The 24,201-nt window shown below is 33.0% G+C and overlaps 1 protein-coding gene across 1 annotated transcript in view; it reads right to left on the bottom strand.

Moving 5' to 3' along the window:
- DACH1 (dachshund family transcription factor 1) overlaps positions 1-24,201 on the bottom strand; it is a 425,270-nt gene that overhangs the window by 26,118 nt on the left and 374,951 nt on the right. Inside the window, 4 exon segments of the mRNA XM_055335915.1 lie at positions 9,496-9,564; positions 10,115-10,258; positions 13,530-13,677; positions 22,372-22,523. Of these exon segments, the coding sequence (XP_055191890.1) occupies positions 9,496-9,564; positions 10,115-10,258; positions 13,530-13,677; positions 22,372-22,523 (513 nt within the window).

Here is a 24,201-nt window from a genome sequence, read left to right on the forward strand (position 1 = left end):
TATTTTCAGAAAATAAAAATCTATTTATGTTCCATCTCAAAGAAATTACTGTGAATATTTAATAAAGCTTCTCTTAGATAGCCAGGCTACTGTCACTGTCTAAGAGTAGATAAAAAAAGAGGAACCATGCTATGCGATATAAACCACCAGAGTTAGTTTTAATCTATATTCCAAAATAGTAACCCTCTTCAGCTTTGGTAGACAGTTCATATAATTTCTATTGCAACAATCGTCAGTGAGCAAGTTAACTGGATATAATGATCATCAATTTTTTCTTTTGATAATAAAGGTAAAAAGACTCAAAGCAAAAAGTTATTTTAAATAAATTTTTCTTAAATGCGAAGATGAGGATATACTATCTAAAAAAGAAATGAATGGGATGTATTGATAACAATGAAAAATCAATTTCTTTGACTACCTAGTATTCATAATAATAAAAAGTATCATTAATAAAATATATAAAATATTAAAATGACAGAGGCTTATTTTTCTCCTATCCTCTGACATCTCACTCAGTGCTATAGCCACTCACTGTTAGTGCACAACTATGAAAAGTTGTAAGTGGACACACATTATCATTGACATTTGTTGACCTTTTTGAAGTTTTTTTTAAACCCACAGATTTATTAAATTTTCTTTCTTACAAAAATAAACTCATTTTGTTCATCCTGAAATTCCTAAATTCCTTAAATTTCTATTTGCATACTTACACTGTCCACACAAATGTATGTTACACCTTCTAAATTAGGATCATCTGTGAATTTCATTGATATACTCTGTTTAACCACTGTTCCATATCACTAATTATGATGTTAAATCAAAATGGATCTACCATTGATCTTTCAGGCCCCCTGCTAATACTTTTCCCAATTTCCATTTATCACTGTTCTTTGATTATGGTCTTCAGACAGTATTCAAGTCAAGCCACAAACACATTCATGAAAGAGCCAATCTAATTCATGTATCTATGCTAACAAAACACTGTGTTTTCTATAAATAATTGGTTTGTTTCAATACCTAATCACAATTCAGTTGTACAATGTCCCTTTTACCCTTTTTAAATCTCTAATTCTAATTATTCTTGATATTTTCCATATCCTCTGAATTGTCATAGAAGTTACTATCTATTATATTGTATTTACTAGGAAAAATGATGTCAACCATATTGCAAACCAAGCCCAATGATTTTGCCTTAATTTATTGTGCATAATATTTGGGCAATGGAGTAAGAATTGAAATGACAGAACAAAATCCTATGTTGTCACAGCTCTATGCAAATAATGAGAATCATGCTTTTCCCCCATAAGAACCAAAGCTTATAAAGTTAGGTCTATGGAAATTATACATTGAATATAATTTTTTGTAAGTAATAATTATAATGAACTATGTTTTATTACTATTTTCAGCAGCTTCATACTTAACTGCCCACCATGTCTCACTTCATGTTTAATTAGTTTAAATTATGTAAGAAGCCATTTCCAACAAAAATTGATAAAAAATTTGGTGTTTAAATATAGCCACCTTGTTCAAAAACAATATTTACTTTGTCATATATTTCTTAAAAGAATAAAAATGCTTATACTGAAATTATAAGAAGACATTATTCTAAAATTTTATAAAATATTCCAATTCATGAGTATCTCTGAGACTTTCTATTTAACAATAATAACTCTGTCTAGTTAAATGAGTGGTTAACAATGACCTATGATAACTGTGGAACAATAGCCTGTTTATTGGTTACAGCCTGCAATCAATATCATCTTTTGTTCAACTTAATCAATGCTGTCTCAAATTGATTAGCTGCACTGAAATGCTGCCAAACACCAGAAACCAGCGCCAAAAGACTAGAAGTAAATTTATTTTTGTTTTGTTTTGTTCATAGTACTATAATTTTAATATTTATTTTTTTAAGATCAAGAAAAATAGTTTGAGGTAATCCTGATGGCAACTGCATTATTTGTTAGTGACTCAACAAGAGTCAATACGCAGTACAAGCAGTTCAGAAACCAGTTTTGATCAACCTTCTCTTTTTTTCCTTTTTTCAGAAAAAAATTCTTTCTTTTCATGAAACTCTTCCTTTCCCTCTATTAAGCTAAAAACATCTTCAAATAGAAAAGTTAGGTTCTATAACAAAAACGTTCTTATATTTTTCTACACTTTACTATGGGACTAAATCAACATTATACTATAAAAGACCACTTTTCCGAAAAAAAAGAAAATTATATATCAGTAATAATAACTTCAGTGTTTATCAGTTGCTAAGGACTGTAAATATGTTAACTCATCATAATAAAATGTAATATTAATAGCTAAAACTTAACTGTATGCATATTACTGTCTAGTACATGCTGAGTGCCTTACATGGATTGTTTTATTTAATCCTTCTAACAACCCTCTGATGTTAAGCAATTACTAAAGGAAAAACAAAATAGTGGAGCAGAGATTTGAATCTAGGACTGACTCCTTGCTTTCTTAATTGCTAGTTCTGTAGCTATGCCTAAAGAACCTGCACTTTTATATTAAACATAGATAGTTTTTTTTTTAGTATTAAAGATAGAAATGAAGAGACTCTCCAAATGTCGTATATTAAGTGACAATTGGATTTGTGTTTGATTTCAAATTTATACTAAGCTCATTGTTTGCTAGGGATGCAGAGAAATCTTTTATCTAAATATGATTAATTTCTTAGTACCTTTAATTGCCACTTTGTTTTCTTTATTTGGAGGGAGTTTGACTAAAAGTGTCTATAAGTGGCACCTAGGTGGCTCAGTGGTTCAGTGTCTGCCTTTGGCTCAGGTCATGATCCCAGGTTTCTGGGATCAAGTCCCACACTGGGCTCCCCACAGGGAGCCTGCTTCTCCCTCTGCCTATGTCTCTGCTTCTCTCTCTGTGTCTCATGAATAAAATAAATAAAAATCTTTTAAACAAACAAACAAACAAAAAAGTGTCAATAAACATGGTATAGGCTTAATGATGGATTAAAAAGTAAAAACTGGAAAGGAAACCTTTTTTTTCCCCAATGGTATATCATTTTCTAGTACCTGTCAGTAAACTGTTTTTAACTTCTTAAGTCATTAACAGACAATGTGTTAACCATTCCAACGGATAACAGGGATCCAAGTAGTTATTGCAGAAGAGACAAGAATTAAGTCTAGATAGCAAGGCATTGAAAATAGAACAAGGACTTTAGGGTCATAAATATGAATTCAAACGTCTGTAACCCCTCTAACTCATAGTGCAAATGTGAGAATATTAATTAGTCACTCTGAACTTTAGTTATCTCACCTTTAAATTAGAATATATAGGAAAGGCTGAAAAATAGTAGTTTCCAATCCACCTCACTATTTTAATAAGCAAATAGTTCCTCTTGCTATATAATATCCCTAAGTTTAAATGAAAGAAAGTGTATTACTAGGAAATTCAACGAGTCCTAAAACATTTGATTCAATAAAAAAATTTTTGATAAAATATATAAACTACACTCATAAGAATGATATGCTTATGACACTTTGGAACTATAAGTTACTAAACAATAATAATCACATATTTTAAAAGAGCAAAAAAACCCACACATTTTACCAATTCTAATTTTAAAATAATCAGGAAGAAAATAAAGGAATGTGAAAAACTACTGAACTGTTATATTCCAGATTCTGATTAACTCATGATATAACCTTTAACAAGTCATGCGTCCTCCCTAAGTCACACTTTCCTTGTTTGCAAAATGAAGAGATTTAATTGATCTTTAAAGTCCTATCCTAGTGCTAAGGCAATAACATCATAAAAGTGTGCTTGGCATATCATCAGTTTTTAATAAATATTTGTTGAAGACATAAATAATTTTTAAATTCAGCATGTATCTTAAATATCTAGGAAGCAGAAAGGAGATGTCTTTTATTTTTTTTTAAGATTTTATTTATTTATTCATGAGAGACACAGAGAGAGAGGCAGAGACATAGGCAGAGGGAGAAGCAGCCTCCTCACAGGGAGCCTGGTGTGGGACTTGATCCCCGGACTGGGATCACACCCTGAGCCAAAGGCAGACACTCTACTGCTGAGCCACCCAGGCATCCCAGTAGACATTTTTTAATTGGAAAAAAAAAAAAAAGATTGTTAATATGAAGGCAAGTCTTTTATGTCGTTTTATTGGAAGAATATTTGGTTTTCTATGATCTGAGATCAGTCAAAAAAGAATAAAAAGCCAAACAGTTTTGATTATGGCCATTGGAAATAAATAAAAGAGATGTACTTTCAAGTGAAGTTAAGATTTCGCAAGCATAACTTGCATATATTCTAAGATGTCAAAGAACTATGGTCCATATTTCCATTGATTTTACCAATTTTTTTTTTTTACTTAAAAAAAGATAGGTTTTCTTAAAAAGAAGAAGCCAAAGCGACTATTTTGAATATGAACTTTCCAGACTCTTCGGATAAAAGACAGATAAAACAGCACTAATCTACAATTCTCCTATGTTATAGTTTCCTTCTATATATTGATAACCTAACTAATTTATAGAGAAGATTTAATCATGTGAAATTATAAGAAATCAGAAAAGAAGCATAAGGTTAATGTACATTAAACAAAAGATGAAAGTATTATTTAAGAAATATGACAATAGCATTTTAAATTAAATAAATTTAAAATGGAAAAAAGTGAGTGTAAGTGAATATTCACAGAATCCAAATCTTGGGGATCCCTGGGTGGCACAGCAGTTTGGCGCCTGCCTTTGGCCCAGGGTGCGATCCTGAAGACCCGGGATCGAATCCCACATCGGGCTCCCGGTGCATGAAGCCTGCTTCTCCCTCTGCCTGTGTCTCTGCCTCTCTCTCTCTCTCTCTGTAACTATCATAAATAAATAAATTTAAAAAAAAAAGAATCCAAATCTTACATCGAATGTGCAAACAAAAATGTAATATTCACATATACAAGAAGTATAAACATATTGATAATTCAGCTATCAGATATGAGAATTAATTCTGCCAGAATTTGTAATTCTGACTTTCTGAGGTACAATTATATTATCCTCACTTCCTCACAGCAATCTCTCCAACCAAAGTCTGAGAAATGTCAGAACAATGAGGACCCCGGGCATTCACAAAATCAAACAGGTCCTAAGTCATTGATGATTGATACATTCTTTCATGATATATCAAATATTCAGTACTAAAAATGTGGCACAAACATTTGACACATTTTTATATATGTGTCAGACATACAGGTGCTAGGGACACAGTAGTGACCAAAATAGACATGGTTCACAGTCAGCTCAGCAACCTTCCAGAGAGAGGAAGCAGACATTGAGCAAAGAATTACAAGTGCACAGCAGATTACTTTGGAGAAGTAAAAAACACGGTAAAAACCTTGAAGAGGTAGAAATAGACCCAGGGGTCAGAGAGATACCGCAGGGGCAAGGGGTGGAGGCTGAGAAGCATTCCTGGAAGCAGTAGCTTCTAAAATGAGATTTCAAGGATGGGCAAGTAAAGGCAAGGAGGGAGGAAATATGTCCTTGATAGGTAGAGAAAGATCTGGGGCTTTCAGAGAATCAAAAAAAGGATTTTGAGATGAGGAGAAAGAGTTGTAATTGGGTGTGGAGGGTGGGGGATGGAAATGTGTGCTCTTCTCTTCCTCAGTATAAATTAAGGAAGATGCTGGATTGGGCAGGTAAGGGTTCCATAGGGAAGGAGCACAGGATGAGGACAGGTTTGCAGCGTGTGCCTGGTCCTTTTGGTTTTGTGCACTGGACCCCGAGGCTTCTGTGAGATAGCCAAATACAAGCAGGCTATTACCTGGACCTCTTAAGTAATATCTGAATGGCCTGGAGATAGATTATATATATATATATTCTTTTTCAAAACATACACGTTAAAGAAACCACTTAAGTGTTTGCCATTGCCCAGCGAGAGAGATTAAAAAGAGATTAGAATGCAGCTGAAGAAAGCCCTCATATTGTAGATTTGGTGCATATAGTGTGGGGATGTGCATTTGTGTAAGTGGGGGCAGAAAAAGTTTTGGGGGACATTTATTAACTAGACCAGAAAAGTGTTCAATGAGTATTTATATGAACTCAGTCTACTCTGCATATTCAAAAGATCTTACAAAAAGCTGTAAAGTAAGATAAAATTTTCTAACACAAATCATGCAATATAAATCTGTAAGACTCAAGGCATGAAAGTTAATCACCATATGATTCAGCTCCTGAAAGAAGTTTTTTTTTTTTTAATGTTCATTCTCTATCCAAAATATCACCACCAAACTCATGAATTTTGTTAGTTACTGGAAATATCAATAATGAAGAATTTATCCCTGTGTAGTATGAACTGATTTACTTATCACAAGTAAGTAAATTATTTAGAGTCTCTTTGCTCAGGAATATTTTCTAAACTACTGTCTGGTTTCCTCCTCCCTTCTATAGTTTTACATAAATGGTGGTACTAAATGCCAATAAGGCAATATTTAGTCTAACTAACCTAGTGATGCTTATTTGTGGGTAATTACCCAGCACTTGGGCAGTATATAAGTGCCCAACTGCTAGGTGACTAACTCTTGGGCCAAGTATGGCATTTATTTATTGCCAGAATGTTAAAAATAAATAAATACATGACAAGCATAGAGAAATGTGGGTTTTCTTTGTCTTTCCTAATTAAGTTGGGTTTATTTTGGAACAGAGAATAATTTCACTTATGGCTAGACGGGGAGTAGGAAAGAATACAAAGAGTATCATAACACCTGGGCTTGAGGACACCAAGACAGAGGAAGCAAAAGGAGTAAGAGGCCATGTTCCTGTCATTCTTATATTGTGAAGCAGTAGGTGCTAAGTGCTCCCCAAATGCATGGTGGGGACCATTTCACAAGTCAGCAATGAGTTCTGGTTCTTCCTTCTTTGCCTTTCCCATCTTTGTGCTTCGACTCAGAATTTAACTAGCTTTTTATTTTTTGATTTCTCCTGCTCACAGTTAATTTTGTCCTGTTGACTTCCAAATGTATTCATTTAGCCTAAGATTTGGGGGGAAAGAAAGGTTCATAGGACTAAATGAGCTTACTTAGTGGAGTCTGAGGAGCAAAAGATGATCTCTTGGAACTGCCTGGTATTTTAAGAGTCTTGGGTGGTTCAATTGCCAGTGAAATACCTTTTTTATCAATTAAAACATAAAAATATTCACACACTATGTTTTTTTATTACATTTGAGAAAAAAATCCATATTGTCTAATTAAAACCATGACTATTAAGTGTTTTGTTGAAAACTCATTGTGCATTTTGAACAATATAACAAAACATTAAATACAAGTATAATCATACAAAAAGTAGAGTGTTACTTACTGTTCATGTTAGAATTAAGGAAGACATATTTTTAATTGACCAGATGAACGAATGAAGGGAACAATTAAGATTTTATATTACAATGAAAGCAAAGCATTAAATAACTCCATAATCATTTATATTTGGCTTTAAATCACTATGTATAATTGTTCTTTAAATGTTTTATTGCCTTAATTATAAAGTTGTTTGGGTGAGTTTTCTTTGTTACCCAACTGAGAACATTCTGGATAGCAAAAGGAAGGCAATTTATGATTTAAAATTTTACTTAAGTAAGCAAATCACAATAGAAAATGAGAACTGTCAATACTTCAACCATATATAGCAAGATTTTATGCATATTGAAGTGTATATTTGAATATATGTCAATTTTACAAATTCAAATTAAAATAACAATAGCCTTACTGATGACCAAAATATTACCTATAGCAAATTCCTGGAATAAACATATTCACTATACAAAATGTTTTATCTTTGCCTAATCACTTCTTAACACTGACAACAAATTTTCCATTAGTATGCAGTAATATATTGCCTATAATTTTTCTTGGATTGAGTTTGACGAACCTTATGGATTCTGTAGATAGCAGATAATTTATATATCATATTCATCTGAAGACTCATGTGTTTTCTTACATCCATTTGGCCACTAGCTAAGTTAATGCATGAGTGGTCCCTGCACATACAAATCAGGGCTGATATTTATATTGACCTTATTGAAGTTATCACCCCTGATAAAAAGAACTGGCTTTGCTATTACTAATTTGTTGACATGTGTATGGTATTTTAAAAAGAGACACAACAGGGATGCCTGGGTGGCTCAGTGGTTAAGTGCATCTACCTTTGGTTCAGGGCATGATCCTGGAGTACCGGGTTTGAGTTCCACATCAGGTTCCCCACATGGAGCCTGCTTCTCCCTCTGCCTATATCTCTGCCTCTCTCTTTCTATGTCTCTCATGAATAAATAAAATCTTTTTAAAAAAGGAGACACAATAGAAATCTTATGATTTTAATAAGATTATACATGTGCATCCACACATACTTTTCCTGATATCCATAATGCTCTAAAAAGAAGAAGTCTTTTCTACATCTACAATTACACTAATCTTGTATATACAAGGAGATATCTCATAATAACATATGGTTCAAGCCTCAGGATTTAAAAAATAATTATCATGGTTTTAGGTAAAATAAATATAGGCAAAAACATTCTTCAGGAATGTTTCTGCAAGTTTCCAATTTTTGCTCATTGCATATGTGATACTTTCCAAAAGTATGTTTCCTTTACACTAAACCAAAGATGACACTTTTGGAGCTGATTAAGTAGCACAATTAATGTCAAACAATATCCCCAAAATGATTGAGCTTAAAATGCAAAATAAAAGCAATTGGGAGGATTATAGCAGTTAATCATTTTAGGCTTCCCTTTGAAGAACTATCTTCATTTAAAATAGAAAACAAATGCTCTTTTTACTGTTTAGTATTCATGTTGTTAGACTGAGTTTATTGCCTAGAATAGATGTTAGACTATAAATGTTACCTTCAGATTTTGTTCTTTCCTAATAGTATGGTCTAGGCAATATACATATTTAGCTCTTCTGAGTGTTTAATACAACTCCCTTTAGTATTCTATATATGATTTTGCTCAGCAGATTTGTGTTATTAAAATGTATATAATGGCATACAGAACATTCAGAAAATCCACAGAGGACTAAACAATCTTATTTATTGTTAACATTGAACCAGTCTATTTTGCATGTACCTTGCAGTATCTGTCACAAAAATGAGAAGGAGAAATTTTCAAATTTAAGAACTACCGATTTGATTAACCCATGCTTTTATTCAGACGGTGGAGAACTTATAAACCCTTCCTGTGTGAGATTGGGCTTCAAGCATTCAATAAAGCACATTTACTGTGTCTAAGATTAAATCATACATTGTTTAAAATTAATTATTCCTTTTTAATTGCATTGTATAAACAGAAATGACCTGTTAATTTAAAGAAAATCTATCAGCACAAAATGAATTCACTCATATAAACAAGCAAGATGAACTTGACCTTGTTTGAACTTGTTTTGATGTGGCCCAGATGGTAGGCTACATGCTTGAATAGCAGGCTAAAGCTGAGGAAAAACTCATATAGCAAGATCTAGATTTATAGCCTTTTGCAAATTCCTACCTTGTATTGTCCTTTCAGCATCTGTTCTGCTGCCACTGCGGTCAGCTTCTATCTCTGGGGTCAGAGAGTCTAAAAGCACAGAAAGGTAAGAGGGACACATATTTCATTTGATGCTTTTGTCCTTTAAAAAAAGAGCAACCTGTTACTTTGGTGCTGAATTAAAATTACATAAATCTTTGTCATCTTTTAAAGGTTGAACAAAGACCAGAACCATAAGAATCATCAAAATATTTGAATAGATAAATAAGTAACGCCAAATTGTTCCTAACACGGGATGGAGCTGGGAAGTTCTCAGATTAATATTTTATCCTCTTTCAGTACAGACAGACCCAGTTACGCAGGAAAGCTGTGTCAGGTCCCAGATACTGGAGTGAAGTACAACAGGCCAGGTGAAAGCACCTGGGAAGTCAAGCAATTCCCCAACATGCGGGATCACTTCCCACCAGGCTTACGGTTTAAAGAATCACTAGGGATACAGATGTATGTAAAACCACAAACACAATGTAATGAATCAAGAGATATACGAATATATGTGAAACCACAAACACAGATTTACGTTGTCTTTTGAGTGCTAAAAAGATAATGTCAGTGAGCCGTGCATGAAGATGCACCCTCTTACCATTTAAGACTCTGAGACTCTCTGTCGAAGCTGCCTGTTTCAGCGTTTGTTCTGCTTGCTCACGCCGTTTTGTCTCAAATTCAAGTGCTTCCTGCAATTTTCTCTTTGCCTTCTTCTCCTTCTTTAGCCTCTTTTGAACTATGGCTAGAAAAGAGTGTTTGTATATTACATTTTTAAAAGTTTTTTGCAATGCCCTAACTTATCAATGATCTATGATTTTATTATATATATATGTATATATATATATATATATATATATATATATAAACATATATATTTTTTTTTCCTGCTGGACTGAGTCTACCTATGCAGAAGTTCCAAAAAAAAAAAATCCCATCTTTATCTAAAATAAATCCCAGTGAAATATCCAAGGAGGCTAACTTTTATTTAGCCTTCAACCACTGTTATATTACAAAGATGCCTATGACTGTCATATGTAGAGACAGATTTAAGGGGAAATAAATTTTAGTAAATATTTATATGCACTGATTAAGGAAGCCTGATTAAATGAATTTTGTGGATTAGTCTCTGGCCTTGAATCAGAATAGTGCATAATAGTTAGAATCATGCCAGCCTTTATAAGCATGGCTCCTATCTCTTTATAAAGCACCAAGTTTGAATAGCAAATGGAGTATTTCCCCTGTAGTTGTTTTGCAAAACAGTTACACTGGTCCAGGTCTTAAGAATTTTTTCTTGAAATTTTAAAAAAGGCAATAAATATTTTTGTATAGGAGGAGCTAAATACTCTTAATTATCAACATGGAAGTAGTCTTTTGGGGGGGATGAAGCTATTGTAATTTGCTCAGAGATATCGATAATTTCTTCAAAGCAATTTTATATGCACTATAACATATTTCAAGAAAATCATGTTTTATTCTGCTTCAATCTGGTGGACTATAAACCTCACTGATGATAATAATGTGCTACTGCTGACAATGATGTGGTATTTATATTTAAAAAAGTAGCTTATGACACAAAAAGTTAATTATGATACATTTTCTCCTACTGGACAATTTAAATATTTGTATATAGTATGTAACCAATAACTAGTAACAAATAAATGTTCACAAAATGTATGGTTGGCCATACTTTCAGTATGATAATTATTTTAGTTTTTACAATTTATATAAGGTAAGCAGCCAGCATATGGAGAGCATGCAATTGTTTCTTTTTGGAATTTTTTTTCTTCTGGTTGATAAACACTGTAGATGTGAATGTGACTGTGACAGAATCGGTATGAGAAAATCCTTTTAGAATTAGTCATAGGGAATAGTCATTCAGAGTTTACTACTTGATTTCTTACTACAGATGAAAAAACAACAACATTTTTATTTAATACAGTATTTAGTCAAAATAGGGATCCCTGGGTGGTGCAGCGGTTTGGCGCCTGCCTTTGGCCCAGGGCGCGATCCTGGAGACCCGGGATCGAATCCCACATCAGGCTCCCGGTGCATGGAGCCTGCTTCTCCCTCTGCCTGTGTCTCTGCCTCTCTCTCTCTCTCTGTGTGTGTGACTATCATAAATAAATAAAAATTTAAAAAAAAAATACAGTATTTAGTCAAAATATAAATCAAGGTAATAAAGATTCAAGTAAGAATTTGTTTCAGTTTCTAACTTTCATATACCCCATTTTTATAATTATTAATACCATTAAGGTGGCAGACCATTAACTTGTTGAGTTTATTGTTGCCAGTAACATATATTAACAGAGGCTGTTTTTTATCAAAACATACATTGGTTACAGTCTTGTAACAAAACAAAACTGGTTTTGAATAAATGCTAATTTCCTTTACTTAATATGAAAATCATATGCTTATCTCAACAAAATCATTTGCCTACTCTATCCCTTTCCAAAGATGATTATTTATAAGTCTCTTTGAAAAGAAACAGTAATTTCTGAATTCCTTATTTGAATTGTTGTACTTCCATGGCACTAAAACTCAATACCTAGTCCCTTGCCATTGACTGCTTACTGTTTCCTGCTCCGCAATTGAACCTGGTATTGCCATATTCTCTCTTCAGGGTAATACACTGCTTCAATGGATACATTTATATTAGATAATTATTGATAGCTATTACCTTTAATTTATTGTTCACAATTAATTAAATGGGAGGTTCATGATGTGATCTGTGAAGTGTTTTGCCCTCTAGTGGTTAAAAAAAAAATCAATGTAAGTCCTCCAAAATATTTGAACCAATAAAATTCTAAAGTTCTCTCAAGTAACCAAAAGATTACTTTAGGAATTCAAGGGTCTACTTTTATGTCTTGTCAAAAAACAAAAACAAAATTTCTCCTGGTGAGAACAAAATCAAGAATCAAGACATGGCTATCTCATTGAAGTGGTTCTATTTAACAAACTCTTGGACAAATCTTCATTATTCACACAAAATACATTCCATTATCAGTGTTTATCTTGTTTTGATTACTATACTGCCTTAATCTATGTGAAACCACATTATATGCCATATATTGGTGGTGATGGCTTTTCTAAATCTGCCTCATCCCAGGAACCCACTAGCTGTTGCTTCATAGTAACTAATGAAAAAACCTACTACTGGTTTGAAAAACAAAGCAGAAACAATGATTTTCAAATGACTGTATCAAACATATAAAAGAACACCTGGGATATTTATATTGGATACTTATTAAATGAGGGAGTAAGTGCTCCCCCCTGGAGTACTTACGAGAATCTTATTGTTGAGGCAAAGGCAAAGTTGGTTGTAAATGAAATACTCTTAATCTCACACATAATATAAACCCACAAATATGAATGACCTTCAAAATTATCTATACATGCACTGTAAAAATGTGTTAGAGGAAGCAATTCATAGATTGGTGATATCATTGTTTTTACCCAATAAAAATTCATATTGGCTTCTACACTAATGTGTATTTGACCTTGTTGGATGAAAATGAGGCATCCAGAAAGAAAATTATACAAACACTCAACTTTGGTCATTTGTTCAGATATTCATCAGTCTTCAATTTCAGTTGATAAATATCTTACTATATCTGCTTCGCTTGAATAATCAGTATTTTCTATTTTAGCTTTATGACTTTAACTTTTAAGTTTTTCAAAGGGCAATTGTGAATGAATATAAGATTTTTCTTCATGGCTGTCATCAGAGCTCATTCTTATCTTACAATTATTTGTTAAGCTCTATGAGCAATAAAAACTATGTGATTAATTATATAATAGACATATTTCAATTCTGAGGCATGAACAGAAGAGAAATCATTTATACTCTGGAAATGAAAAGACACAATGAGCCTAGGATTCAAATCCTGCTGTGAACCTCAGCTATAAGTAAATTAACAAAAAAGCTGTATTCTCATAGTAAATCACCAAACATAGTATTGTTCTGTTAAATAGATTATATAAAATATTACACTTATTTGGAACTTTAGAAATACCTCTATTCTTTTGTTCCATAGCCAACTGCTTCTCAAGCGTTTCCCTCAGTTCTCTTTCCCTTAAAAAATCCATCTTCAGCTCTGTTTTTTCCAGTTGAACTTGTTTTTCTTGAGCTCTGGCATTATCTATGGCAACTTTCAAGAGCCCCTGCACAAAGAAGGCATTCAGAATTGTAATATTTTGGTGTAGAGCATATTTCATTCATTACTTAAAAGCATTAAAAAAAAGCAACTAATCAAATTTTTTCATTCTTTTATATTCACTCTATATTCACCAGGACAAGTACTTCAAAGCACAAAATTTCTAAATCTAACTAAACTATATTAGGAAGACAAATGTTTTTGCCATGCAGGTTCAATTGCTTCTCATTAGAAATATCTAGATCTAAAGCTAAATGAGGGCAGCACATAAGCCTGTTAAAAAATAAGAACCGAGAAGAAAATATGAAAGCTCTTACACAAGTGATGATGTGGCATGGTTTACATAATCCCAAATGACCCTGGTAGCACCCACTTATCTCTTAGAGCTCTACCTGCACCATTCCCTACTGAGATTATACTGGACACAATGCTCATCTTTCCATTTCTCAAGAAAACTGGTTTCTCCACCAGTGATTTCACTCTTTCGTTCTCCTGAATGCCTTCCCTTCCAATTTTTGTGTGGCTCATGCCTTCACTTCATTTCACCTTTGTTCAGTCACCACCCAAGAAAGTTCTTTTCTTACCACCCTATCTGGAATAGCCCTCCTGTCATTCCCTCCTATCATTTATCACTGTGTAATATTGTCATTCATGTATATGTTTACTACTTTATGTCAGGTCTTCTGCACTAAAATGTAAACTCTCTGAGGCAGGGACATTTTCTCTTATTTGGTAGTACGTCTCCCAGAGTCCAGAGAGTGCCTACCATATAGTAGATTCTAAAAATTTTATGAATAGAAATTATAATACTGGTATATTTTTCTTGAGATACATATATAAGGGATCCCAAACCTAGTGTTTTAATAGTGCATTATTTTTAAAAAGTCATTTAAAATGGTTAAAACGAATTGAGAATAACTTTCAGGGGACTATTTGACAGTATAACGTAAGAGTATATAGTAAATGTAAAGTTTATACAGTAGGTGATGGAATCTCTTCTATAAGAGATACACATGTAAGTTGACTTACTCTTTGTTAATTGAAAACTTGAGTAATATTCTGAGATTCTTGAAAATGAGATTATGAGAATATGTAAAACATATAAAGTATTCTGCACATGTTCTCTCCCAAAATCCTTCAGAAAGTTATTAGTAAATATTAGAGCTAACATTTCTTTCCTTATCAACTCCCAATAAGAAGTGGGAGAGGCACAGGAAGAGGGAGAGAGAGAATCTTAAGCAGACCCTGCTGAGTGTAGATCTGATGCAGAGCTCCATCTCATGACCCTGAGGTAGTGATCTGAGCTGAAATCAAGAGTCTGACGCTTAACGGACTGAACCACCCAGGTACCCCATACACACTAAAAATTATAAATGAAGTGAAGTTGATGCCATTTGTAGATATATTCTAGGATATGACCCTTCCTACAGGAGACAACATATGCATTCTGAATTGGGAATTTCAACTCTGGCTTGACTTGTTAGCCCAATAGAGGTGTACCCTTAGATCAGCTCACCAATGTAGCACTATCATAAGACATCTTATTCTCTTCTCAAGTACATATAAATTATTTCATGTTTTTATACCTGGCCCTGAATTTCATGGCATAATTCTTGTGATAGGAGACAAGCTGGAGGGTTTCTACATGGCTGTTTGCCCCTCCCTACTCTTCTATTTTTAACAATAAAACATAGCAGCTAAGGAAACTGCCATCTTAACTCAATTCAGCAACATTCCTGTGTATGTTTCTTCTTCATCAGGAACAAACAATTAGTAACAAATGAAAGAGATCATTACATCAAGTGCCCTTTTAGATCACCCCAATTAAAACTTTAGTTTAGCTGTATTTTAATTCTAAGATACCAAATTCTAATTTTCTGCTCTGATTGCTCTTGTTGACTTATCTTTGAAAGATGTACTCTCTGTGCAATGTCTAGAGATTATTTAGCAAGATGCCAATGTTGGCACCACTTAATGTGTTGATTGGTTGTATTATCAGTAGCTGTTTAAAATAAATTACTATTAAACTATTATTGTCCTTGGCTGACAAAACACAATATTTTGGTGTTCCTTAAATATGAAACAATCATTATGAATAAACATGTTGAATAATGTTAAACTGCAACTCTAATTTGTGTAATTTTACATTAATATTTGTTGTATGAAGTTGCTAAAAGCATTTATGTTTACTGTTTTCTTTTGTTACAGTTGCTGCTAATGTCCCTAATGGTAATACATTACCTATTCCTGCTGATTATATCTGAAAAATACTAGCTTTAAGATCCAATACCCTCCAGGGACTACTTATAAGCTATATAAAATTAAGTTTCATTTTTAGACTTTAAATCAGTGCATATCAGTAGGAGTCCAGTGTGAACAAAAATCTGCACTAGAGCCAAACTGATACATATGCAAAAATATGTTATTGCCTGTGACAGCTCTGCTGCAAAAATACAGAAAACCGATTAAATTTCAGTGCAGCAGGGGGCTGGGAAAAGCAATAGCAAGTAGTGTTCACAACATCTACAAATCATTAGGACACCATTTTAACCATCAGTGATAATAGTACTTTCAGATTTGTGTAACTTCTGTAAATTTTCCAGGTAGATCATATGCAAAGGTCATACTAAATGCTGAGTCTCACGTGGACATGCAGTATTGAGCCAATTCTGTGATGACAATTCCGTGATGATGAATTACAGCAAAAGACACAAGGTTTAAAACATGAATTTTTCTCCAGGGGGAGGTCAGTTATGATGTTCGACAATGACAATTCTAAAGAAATGCTTTTAGGCTTACTCTGTGGCATAGCAATTATAAGAGACAATGGTTGTTTGGCCTCAAATTTCTTTCCCGTAAGTGAAGCATAATTGTCATATACACAAATGTTTTTGTTTTCTAAAATGATCTACCTTGTAAATTAAATTATTTTAATCATTTTTCAGGAACAAGTCTATATACATTTCTTTTCAGAAGGGCACTGTAATTGATCTAGCAAGTTTTCGACTACTTCTATATCCTAGAAAGTAAAATAACTGCTTGTATAAGATAATTTAAAGTAACACTGATATGAAGGAAACATTTCTTAATATCCTAGTTGGATCCCAGAGGAAAAGCTTACTTAGCCATGTTTATTTTTTATACAAAGGTGTTTCAGAATCAGATGATAACTAAAGTTTTTTGTGTCACAGGTATTAATGTGACAAAATTATGCTCAATAATGCAGTGCTTCTTATGATAGTAAATATCCTAGTAGAAGGGGATTTTAGTGATTGCCCACTCTAATTAAAACCGCTTAAAGTTGAAACAAACCAAGGCCCATAAAGATCAGATGACTTGTCCAAAATCCCAAACTAGTGTGAATTGACTAAGCTTAGTTCAAAATTCCCAAGCTTATTTATTATTTTCTTTTAATGTTTCTTTCCAGGATGAGAAGGAATAGTGTCCCTGGAAACTTGGAACTTTTGTAGATAAATATAGAATAGAACAGTATCAACTAATGCATATTCACAGAAACTCTTATAACAAAAGATTAATGTTATGGCTATTGTTCTCCAAAATCGATCAATAATGGATACTCCCTCAAAAGCATTTCCAGATGTAAAACCCATCTTGTGATTCATATGATCATGTTGGAGATATGGCAACATGGACTCAGTGATCATCCTGCCTATGTTTAAATCCAGACTCCACCACCATTATATGACCTTGATCAAAAGACTTGTCTGCCTTCATTCACTCATCTGTATAATGAGGATGATAATGAAATCCATTGTGTAGGATTATAAAGACGATTCAGTGTAATATCATATAGAATTAGCATAGAGATGGACTGAATATATCATGATTTACAGTAAGAAATGTATTTGGTCTTCATCCCAAAGATCCTACAATGGGTGTAATTTCCTAAGTAACAAGAGTGAAAAGGTTAAATGGGTGGCTTTTGTTATTCATAATAAGCCCCTCCCAACTACACCTGAGTTTATTTTAATAAGGTGGCTTTTGGAAAGCCTGAAGGATAGAAGCTGGTTGTCAGGGAAACTAATTCTGTGATTAGAGAATTGGAACTTTCAGTCCCATCCCCCCTGACCTCTGGGAGGACAGAGGGGCTAGAGGTTGAATTATTCACCAACTGTGGGTGATATAATCAATTATACCTAAATAATAAAACCTCTATGAAAACTCAAAAGGACAGAGTTCAAAGAGCTTCTGGGTTGGTCAACACGTGGAGGTACTGGGGAGGTGGCGTGCTCAGAGAAAGCACAAGAGCTCCACACCCCTTCCCATATACCTTGCCCTATGCATCTCTTCCATCTGACTGTTCCTGAGTTATATCCCTTGACAATAAACTAGTAACCTAAATGTTTTCCTGAGTTCTGTGAGCTGCTCTAGTAAATGAACTGTACCTGAGGAGGGGGTGATGGGAACCTCCAATCTATAGCTAGGTTGGTCAGTAGCACAGGTTACAACCTGGACTTGCAACTGGCATCTGACATTTGGGTAGGGGGCAATCTTGTGGGACTGAACTCTTAACCTCTGGGACCTGAGGCTATCTCCAGGTAGACAGCGTCAGAACGGAGTTCAATGGTAGGGAACCAGCCAGTGTTGCAGAATTGATTGGTGTGGAAAAAACTACCAGATATTTGGTGGGCAGAAGTGTCAGAAGTGAAGTGATGTTACAAGTGTAGTGTATCGAAAGCAGAAGACACACACAGGAGTATTTTTCCTATATAATGACACATTATGATTGTTCAATAAATACTCATTTTAACTAGTATCATTATTATCGCTGTTGTATACAATATAAATTAGTAACTATGGTATATAGTCCAGATTTTTAAGAGATTAATAATATTCTCTTCATCATAGTAAACTGTGTTCAGAATATTGGATATATTTCACTGTTTTGGTTTTTTTTAATGAGGTCTTTTCACAAATTGGTAATGAGAAAAAAAAGACTTAGACTATGTAGGTATGATGAAACATAAAAAGATATAATTAACACCAATATATCTGATCCTAGTCTACTCATATTTTGAAGCCAATGTCCTTTTTTGGTGTTTATCTTTTTGAAAGTTTCCTAATTATTTTGTCTAACTCTGTTATAATTAAAATGATGTATTAAAAATGCAAATAAAAAACTATTAACTTCTTTTACATGTATAAAATATAACATTATTGGCCATGACATGGAAAGGTAAAGACTGGAAGATGTATAATCAGAATATTTTTGATCTTAATATTAAGTCAGATTCTCTTCATTTTCTTTTATCAAACAGAAATTAGAGAATATTTAAGTACCATTATTGGATTATTTTTATTTATTAGACCATAGTGATTCAATCTGCAACATGCCATTCACTATGGTTTTAACAATCCTTTTTAGGTCTTCCTTGTTTATTTAATTTCTCCATATAGATATATCATAGTGAACCAAAATCCTATCAAGTATCCCAAATGGCATATATCTTCAATGCTAACCTCATCCCTAAGTTTTATATTCCCTACCTTATTTTTCCTTTATTTTTGTATTTATTTATCTATTCTTATTTCAGTAAGTCATTTTAAATAATTCTTATTAATAAGATAAACAATGTAAACTATTTGTTTCTAATCCTATGTACAAATAGATTGTAGCTAGGATTTACAGCATGAAAGCTCAGATTGTGAATAGAGAGTAAAATTCTCCTTTAAGTGTGTTTGTTAATTGGGTAGCCAGTGTTTGAAGGTGTCACATTCAGTAAATTGACACTAAAATTCTAGTTTCCTCACCTAAAATCTCACAGGGAGTTCTCCATGGACATGTTTGAATATGGAAGGCATAATAAAATATTGCCCACACTGAGAAAAACAAAACTCTGCATACAATAAAATTTTTAAAAATTCTAAAAAGGAAAACCTGGAATGAATCTATATCACTTACTAAAGTGACATTACCATACTGTACATATATATATATTTATTATGTATAGTATATAGCATATTTAAAAATACCAGTGTATAGTATTTTTCCATAGGTCCTCTAAAAGCACAAAGGAAAAAAACATTTATGAAAATTCAACTTTGATATCTCATGGCAGGGACATCTGTATTAACCATTACAAATTTTAAAATTCAGATTTATCAAATTACAGAGTATCATAAAATTAAATTATCATTTAATATTAGAACAATAAACACATTGTTTTGTAGGGCTTTTGGTCATTTATTGTAAGAAAAAAGAGACTTACATACATTAAATTTAAATACTATCCAATGTCTTAGGTTTAATTAAAATAGTAAATATATTTAATAAAGCTTTAAATTTATATATGGTATTGTATGATTTGAAACATGTAAACATTTTAACAATGTTTTGCATTGCCATCCTGATAAAATAACTCCAAAAGAAATATGAAGCTTTAAACTTACCGCACAAAAAGTATGTTACCATTTTGAAATAGAAAGCAGAGAACCCCATTATATATAATTGAAATTGCAGAGGAAATTGAGGTAGGCAGAATGTAATTACCCAAATTAGAATTTGGACAGCAAACACATTTATACTGTATGCCCAATAAGCCAGGGTCATGACTACTTAAACATTCTATATCATTCCTAGGATATTACTATAACTCAATAAATGTGACAATAATAAAAGAACTAACATTAATAACCTTTTGAAAAATGATGTGAAACCACTACTAAACATAAATCTAGTATATATGTAAGTGTATGTATGTATATATATATGTATTTATGCATGTGTTGTGTATGTATATGTATTATTATGCATGGAACGCAGTAAGATTTTTAATCTTTATTTTACTTTATGTACATATATTGAATGCACTGAAGTGGACAAGCACAATTTATTTTTAACAAAGTATTCTTTTTTTTTTTTAACAAAGTATTCTTATTGTAGGTGTTTTAACTTTGATGGACTCAGGTCTCTATGATTTAGGACTAGCAATAAACAACTTAGCTTGCCCTGACTATTGTCCCATTATCAACTCTTCCTAAAATATGTTAATAAGGCTGGTTGGAAGGTCAGAAAGGAGAGTATATATCAAATCTAGAGATATCTTCAATAAAATATTTGTCTAAAATCTGAACATTTTGAAATTGGGGTTTTCTTTTCTTTCTTCTTTTTTAAAGAAATAATTACAGTTTGAGGTGGATGCAGATACATTTCTAGTCTGGGTATTACTGGTGTGTATATGTAGAGGGTGATAGATGAATACTCCCAAACTGACAGTACTTGACTTAAAGATGTGGTATTCACACACAATGCAAGAGTCCCTGTGTAAACCCATTCTTCAGATGAGCAAGCTGGTTTATACTGATAAAACCCAGAAATGTTTTCTTCACTGAAACTGAAATCCAGTGACCACTTTCCTGCTTAAAGACTTTCTCGTTAATGAAGATACATAAAACTGGATGGGGAATTTTAAGTAAACTCTTAGTTTTTAGTTTGCTTCATATGGAGTTGTAAATATAACAAAATTAATTGTTTCCTCCTTTTGGAGTGTAAATTCAGAGATGTTGAGGGATATTTTTGGAAATCATTTAATTTTACAAAAGAGAAATTCGTTAAGAACTCTACCTTATAAAAAACAATAATATGGGTCAAATTTAGAAAAAAAAAGTCTAGTCTATGTTTATTTTAAAATATAATAAATTATTTGGCCTTGATTAAGTTTAGGCTAGATTGATGATTTATTTCAATTACTGAGATATAAAACCTTAAAGTTGAACACAGTTCTGGAGACTCTAATTACATTAGTATTAAAAATGCCACATTAATAGATGAGAAGATATGTTACATTAAAGGCCTTCTGTTATGTCCTTGGAGAGGTAAATAAAATTAATTACATTTCTACTGGGAGAAAGTTTAATATGGTAGGAAATGTGTACAGAAAAATATCACTAAGAATCAAGTGCTAGAGAAAAAAATTAAAAAAAAATTAACAGCACAGTATCTGCAAGCACATTCTTACTATTAGCTACTCCAAATAAGGAGAAGTAGATGGCCAAAATCTCCATCTGGGGTCCACATGATGGCTTCATGTGTGGGCAAGAAAATTATGCTTTCTTGTATCCCAAACACTCGTATTATTTTGGCTCCATGCTCTATGTTATTGTTAACTGTAAGTATTTTTGATTCATAATGTACTGTACGTAAAATATACATCCTGAGGACTACATAGGAAATCCGTAGAAAGTTTTGTATAGCTTTTTGAAGTCTATTCTTTGAAGAAACCCTATTAACTGAAACAAACTTATTTATGAAAGAAGGGATTTTTTGGATTCTTTTATATTAGACATATTCTAAGTGACTAAACATATCATTTCCTCACTAGAAGGCCAGCAGTTTAAAAATAACTAAATATTTATTAGAACTGGTGTGCTGTCGTTTTGTAAATCAGACAAATTTAAACAGTTAGATTCCGCCCATCAGTTGACAATAAGGAGAACATTTAGGCAGAATGATTTTTCAAATGCCCAGGTCATTTTCATCAAAGCTGAATATACATATTTGAATATGTCTAAACCAATTTGATTAGAGTAGCAAGCTTAAAATCTTAAATTGCTGTGAAAAACTCCAATGCCATTCTTTGGTCAATCCCATGAAAGGATTAAGTTGGAATAGTATGAATTTTGGAAAAATCTACAGCTGGGTCTTCCATGTTCCTTTCTTCCAGATTACAAAAAGGCCTACCTGTATATTAGTCAGAAGGGTCTCTATGGAAGACAATCCATCAGGAAACAGAAAAGGAGGTGGAAAACCTGGAGGCAGTGGTTGTCCATGCCCAGTTAGAGAAAGTTTGTCGAGGCTGTCTCTTGCGGTTGGTGTGGAAAGCGGGGTCTCATCTGTATGTGATTGAAACAAAAATATAGAACAAGTTACGCTTGTCTGTTTTTATTAGACCTCAGTAATGGCTTCCCTAGTGGTTTCCAGAACATTTATTGCAAATTGGTTCCTGCTATCAGGAGAAAATGCTTTCTGCTGAATTTTCTTTAATGAAAAAGCTGTGGAGATACAACAAGATAACATTAATGAGTAACTTTATAAGCCTTTTAAATGCGGTCTCTAATGAGACTGAGTTTACAGTGCCATAGAATCTTTTTAAAACAAATATTATCTCACATATAGTTGTGATAATATACTCAGGCTGACTTTATGGGCACCTTCCCAATTATCTCATTTTAGTTTGTTCTGTTTGGATTGACAATAGAATATTTCTAGTGCTTCATATAAAAGAAATGCTTTGTATATTAGTATATTTGTTTTTCAATTAACCCTTTATATCAATGATTTGTTCGAACATTCTTAAGGAATCTCTAAAAGAATGTACAACTGAAATTTGTCATTTTACAACTAAAAAGAAAATCTGGATCAAATATATTATTCTTGATATTATTTAATATCATTAAAACTAAAGATCTAATTATTTTGACCCTGAATACCTTTTGCCTTCATATCGAAAAACTAGCCCTTTATACATGAACAAGGAGTTTAAAGAAAAGGTAATAAAATACAACTTCCATAACAATATTTAGAAAATCAAATATATAACCCTCTAAATCAAATTAGTCTTTACTTTATTGAATATTCTTCAATACTTTAAGCAACCTAGAGTAATGTCCCGATACGGATTCTTTTTACTTTCACAGTGAAATCTTTTCACTCAGTTCTTTATTATTTAAACATTTTTACAGTTTCATTTAAGATAGATATAAGTTATGGCTTATTTTAGTTTATTATATCACAGAGAAAATTTTATTCATGGCAGGATTCTCAATTTTATAAATATTTTCATATTTCACCCCAGGAAAATTAATCAGAGCAATGTATTTGCACAGTCCTGATAGTATCTCACAATTTTGCAAGTGGCTAAAAACTTCAGCACACTTGCCTTATGCTTATAATTTGATTCCACTGTCTCGATCATTCCTTTATTTTTCATTACAACACCTAACCGCACAACACGTTTTCCAATTACCTCTCTTTGGGGCAGAAATATCATGGAAGTAGCCACACTTCTCTGTCTCTAACTAATGTCAGAACAAGTTAAATTCACATCCCTCACCTTTCCACATTTCTAGTTAACAAACCAAAAGGGGAGGAGAGTATGGGACACAGGCCTTCTATTAACTGCCTCTCTTTCAGGCTCACACACGCACTCCTCTGCAGTTTCTCCTTCCATTCCCTTTCCTGTTCACCTACTGACAGTCGATCTGAGGCAGCAGGCACTAGAAGAAATGGAGTGAGCAGCTAAAGGAAGACTCACTGTGTCGTTATTTTTTTTATCACTCTTGTCACCAGGGTTAAAGAAAGACCGCAGTGCAGGGGTAGTGCTACTGCATGGCTAATGTGATCAAGATGATCTTGGACACCCTTTACCTAGCTGTCATAAATTACTCCTCCAGACCAAGGCTGCTAGTGTTTTCTCGTAATAGCTCCAAAAAGGCGCTTGTTAAACATCTATGTGCATGTGAAATTGTTTAAGAATGGAGAGCAATATTTTTAGATCAGCATCACCTTAGC

Source organism: Nyctereutes procyonoides, unplaced genomic scaffold (assembly GCF_905146905.1).
Source record: "Nyctereutes procyonoides isolate TBG_1078 unplaced genomic scaffold, NYPRO_anot_genome, whole genome shotgun sequence".
Classification (NCBI taxonomy): Eukaryota; Metazoa; Chordata; class Mammalia; order Carnivora; family Canidae; genus Nyctereutes; species Nyctereutes procyonoides.